The 5,135-nt window shown below is 41.1% G+C and overlaps 1 protein-coding gene across 1 annotated transcript; it reads left to right on the top strand.

Annotated features, from left to right (window-relative positions):
* Positions 1 to 2,772: 2,772 nt before the first annotated feature.
* LOC105557068 lies at positions 2,773 to 4,650 on the top strand (the record flags this gene model as incomplete). Its single annotated transcript, XM_012004212.1, has 1 exon — positions 2,773 to 4,650. A coding segment is annotated over exon 1 (1,860 nt), but the record flags the coding sequence as incomplete, so codon positions are not given.
* Positions 4,651 to 5,135: the final 485 nt, after the last annotated feature.

The following is a 5,135-nucleotide window of genomic DNA, read 5'->3' as shown; positions in this document are numbered from 1 at the left end:
TTTTTTTGTGGGAAAAATTCGCGGTTTTATTGTGAATTGTCGTACATTAAAACTTTTCCGCACCACCAATGAGGTAGAGTTTTAGGTGCATTTTTTACGTGATAAACGGTCACCAGTAGTTATAATCCACTAACCACGGGCCTGAAAAAGTGCCTCTTTCGTTCTATGACAATATGATAACAATGTATGACATTCGACAGTCAACAGTCGACAGTCGTATTATATTATTTTCGGTCAGTCGGGAACTGTATCTCGAGCGTTACGAAGTGAAATTTCACGAAAATGAGCGAGTGTTTTATTTGTGGGAAAGCGCTGAGCGACGGGGAAATTACTGTCGCTCAAAAAAGAGGTGTGAAAACTTTACATTTGTTTGCTATTAAGAGGGGTGACGAGGAACATGCGCGCATGCTGGAGAACGTAGATAACATTACAGTGCACGTGCCCTGTCGAAAAGCGTACATCAACGAGAGAATGGTTGCAGCGGCTATTCGTCGTCGGAACAAGTGTGCTCTCTCGACCTCAGGATCATCTCCATCTTCTCCGTCTACGCAATCTTCGAATCATCCGCCGGCATTCGATTTTGAAAAACGGTGCCTTTTCTGTGCCGAAGTAATTGATGAGGTATTTATAAAACAGCAAAAATCATTGCCCGTTAACAGACGAAGAAAAATTTGTGAAGTGAAAAATAATTCCATACGAGATACAATTTTCAAGCATTTGAATGATCGCAAAGATGATTTTGCCCTGGGCGTAATGAACCGTATCCGTCCGATTTCGGATTTGACTGTGGTTAAAGCACGATATCACTACGATTGCTATCGTTGTTTTACTTTTCCGGTCAAAGAAAATAAAAATACGTTGAAAGATATTAATACAGCCATGGAATGTATTTACTCTTTTCTTGCGGTAAATTCAGACGAATGCCAATTTACGATCAGTGAATTGATGAGCAAAATCGAAGGAGATTATCACCCAGATTCTCGTACGGTTAAAGCGCGATTGAAGCAAAAATACGAAGATGACATATTGATTTTCGAAATAAACCGGCGCGAGTCTGTCGTTTGCTTTCGGAATACTGGTCATAAGTTGCTCGCCGAAGACTGGTATCGAAATAAAAATCCAAATCCAGAAGATGAAAAATTACGCGTAATTCGAGAAGCTGCTGCCATTATTGTTGAAGATGTACGTTCACGAGTTTATGATACAAAAAATTATCCCCCTCCAGATAAATTGATGGAAAATGTTGATGACGTTGTTCCTGAAACTCTTCGCGTTTTTCTTTTAGAAGTGATTGAAAAAAACAAACGTGGTGACTCCAAGACGTGGAAAAGAAAGTGCACATCGATTGCACATTCAATTATATCTGCCATTCGTCCTCGATCGTTTGTTTCATCAATACTTCTTGGTATCGGTGTCTTCTTGTACAAAAAATTTGCCTCTCGAAATTTGATCGACATTCTATCGTCGTTGGGTTTTTCAGCTTCTTACAGCGAAATTTGCGTGTTCGAAGCAGCTTGTGTCACACGTTCCCCGCGCGAACCTTTGCCATCTGCCTTCTCTCAGTTCGTATTCGATAACGCAGATTTTAATATCAATACCCTTGATGGACATGGCACTTTTCATGTGATGGGCGGAATTCATTGCTTAACCCCTTTCAACGCCATCAAACCTGACACTGCGATGAAACGTACCTTCAGTAAAAAGAATTACGCTTCTATTGAAGAGTAATTGCAGTCATTCGGAGTAATTGCAATAGCTACGTACGAGGCAGCAAAATCTCAAGGTCTTCAAACGCTGAAAGTTGCCGATATGATGAGCTCTTGTGGAAATGAGTAAGACATTATGCCAACGCCAACCGACATGGTATGGTTGTATGGAAAATGGGCCAACGTTGACAATGTTCCAGGTTGGAACGGTTTCATGGAAAACATCACTGCTAATTGTCCTTATGAAAAATCAAAAATAATTTGTCTCCCTTTTATCAATGGTATTCCTTCCAACTATGACACCATATTTATGTCGCTCCTCGAAGCCGCTCGTTTAGGTCGCTCCTGTGGTCAAGAAACGATTTTTGTAACATTCGACCAGCCATTATATTGGAAGGCGCGCGACATTATTGCTTGTGTTGATGAATCCAAGCTCGGTAATATCATCGTCAGACTTGGTGGATTCCATCTGCTGATGTCCTACCTTGGCGCGATAGGTACGATAATGGCCGGCAGTGGACTCGATGCTGCATTAAAAACTATTTATGCAGAGAATAGCGTTCAGAAAATGTTAGACGGTCATGCATACAGCAGAGCAGTTCGTGCACATATGTTAGTCCATTTGTGTTTGTCAAAAATCGTTACGGATGCGGCTGAATTCACAGACGAAGAACGCAATGAAATTGATTTGTTGCTGACCGATATAGATCAAAGTGTCATCCTGAACGCCGTTGACAACGCGTATGTCCAACGCATTTGCATAGAATTCAGCAAACAGCTAACACTAATGGAACAAAAGAGCCCTACCGCAAAGTTGTGGATTCAATACTTCCGGATGGTTACATTGTTGAAACAGTTCATTGAGGCTGAGCGTTCCGGCAACTGGACTCTTCATTTAAACACAATTTAAAAAATGATTCCTTTCTTTCACGCTAGCGGTCACTTTCTCTACGCGAAGAGCGCTCATCTGTATCTGCAGGATATGAAATGTTTAGAGGAAAAAATGTCTGCAGATGAATTTCATAAATTTACTGCCTGTGGCTATTTTACAATCCGACGATCTGACAAATTTTGGTGTGGGATCATGACAGACATGACAATTGAGCAAACGCTTATGCGCTCGTTTAAGGTTAAAGGTGGATTGACTCAGGGCGGTAGAATAAACGACACTTCGCAGAGGAAATGGACTCTAGGAGCCGCTTACATGCAAGATGTTTGCCAAAAAGTAGAAGAATTTGCTGGGATTATTACAGGAACAAGTGAACAGCATATAGATTCAAGGCAAAGTCGAGTTTCACGCGATAATAGTAATGCTGAAAAACTTTCAGTCTGGTTCAACACTCATGATCCCTTTCCGGAGACTAAATATTTTATGTCCATTAGCACAGGAGTTGTTGGATCTGAAATCGTTAATTGCCATCGCGCCTTCGAAATTGGGATGGAAATGATGAAGAAAATAAACGGTTCTACCTACGATTCGTTGTCCTTCAAACGAAAGGATAAAATCCTGGCCTTGGCTGCAATAAACAGTAGCTTGAACATCCATTCCGTTTCCGTAGCTGTTAATCCTTTGCTGCTTTTTCAAAGAATTTCTCTGTCAAAGCAAAGTGACGAAGACCTTAAAAATGTTCTCAATTACGAACTCTCGCCGTTTCCCCTTTCTTTGTTTACTGAAGAAGGAATGAGGAAAGGAACGAAATCATCATTCTACACATCGTTTGCGCCACTGTCAGACACTCCTCAATTCGGGACGAAGCGACTCGATGTGATAGACGGGGGTTTCCTATTGCACAGGGTTATTTGGGACAGCCATTCGAATTTTGGGACAACATGCAAAAAATATGTTACCTACGTGCGTCGCCGTTTTGCCAAAGACATCGTCGTCGTTTTTGATGGTTATGCAGAAGATCCACATTTTGCAGGCACCAAAGAGTCGGAGCGTCTGCGGCGAGCAAGGAAACAACAATCTTCTGACATAATTTTTGACGAAAATACAGTACCTACAGTATCCCAAGAAAAATTTCTGAGTAACGGAAAGAACAAAGCGCGCTTCATTAACATGTTAATGAAACATTTACAGTTATCCGATGTTACCGTTGAACAAGCGTTCGAAGATGCGGACACACTAATTGTCAAAACTGCAATAGAAAATGCATCTTTGTACGACTCTGTCACAATTATTGGTGAAGATATTGACCTTCTCGTTCTGCTCACTGGTCTAGGACAGGAAACTCCTAACGTATTTCTCCGTAAACCCGGAAAAGGAAAAACTCAGGAGGCCCTATACTCGGCAAAAAGTTTCAAACATAGTTCTATAATCGATCACATCTTTCTTCTTCACGTGTTCACAGGATGTGATACTACTTCAGCAATTTACAATATTGGCAAAACGAAATTAATCAATATTCTCGAGAAAAACGATGGACTTCGAGAAGTTCTTGGCATGTTCAAGAAAATGAAACTCGATATTGACGTCTTGACAGCAGCAGGAGAAAAAATATTTTTCCTGTTATTTGGTGGGACCGGAGAAGTGTCGCTTAATTCCCTACGATATAAGCAATTCGTTAAATTAGTGAATAAAACAAAATTCAATCTTTCCTCCTTGCCTCCTACCGCAGCGGCTGCAAAGCAGCATACATTCCACGCATATCATCAAGTGCAAACCTGGCTTGACATCCATAAGGATCCAGAAGAATGGGGCTGGCGACGAACTCCAGTAGGACTACAACCAATTATGACCACCCAAGATCCAGCGCCTCCCACGATACTGGAATCGATATCGTGTAAATGCAAAAGAAAATGTGGAGCAGCCTGTGGTTGTCGCAAAGCTGGGCTTAAATGCTCGGTAATATGCAAACATTGCAGTGGGGAATCATGTACAAACATTGCACAATTGCAAGTACTCCAAGACGACGACGACTGCGACGAATTTCCCCCGGTTGACTTCAACGAAGGTACTACCAACGATTCTGAAAATGAGGAAGTCGTCACCGAAGATAGTCGAGATAACAATGACATTGATGAAACAAATATGCCTAGCCCATCGATAAAAAAACGAAAGCTTGCATAAATTAGAGTGGTAATTATATATTGTCAGTAACTTCGAAACCAAATTTTCATAAGTTTTAACGACCTACACTGGCCATAGTTCACTATGGTCAGTGTAGGTCGTTAAAACTTATGAAAACTTGCATAAATTGTTATCATATTGTCATAGAACGAAAGGCACTTTCTCGACGACGACTGCGACGAATTTCCCCCGGTTGACTTCAACGAAGGTACTACCAACGATTCCGAAAATGAGGAAGTCGTCACCGAAGATAGTCGAGATAACAATAATGACATTGATGAAACAAATATGCCTGGCCCATCGATAAAAAAACGAAAACTTGCATAAATTAGAGTGGTAATTATATATCGTCAGTAACT

This window comes from Vollenhovia emeryi, unplaced genomic scaffold (assembly GCF_000949405.1).
Source record: "Vollenhovia emeryi isolate VEMERY1.0 unplaced genomic scaffold, V.emery_V1.0 DF939634.1, whole genome shotgun sequence".
NCBI classification, from domain to species: Eukaryota; Metazoa; Arthropoda; class Insecta; order Hymenoptera; family Formicidae; genus Vollenhovia; species Vollenhovia emeryi.
This window is presented reverse-complemented; position numbering and strand designations above follow the sequence as displayed.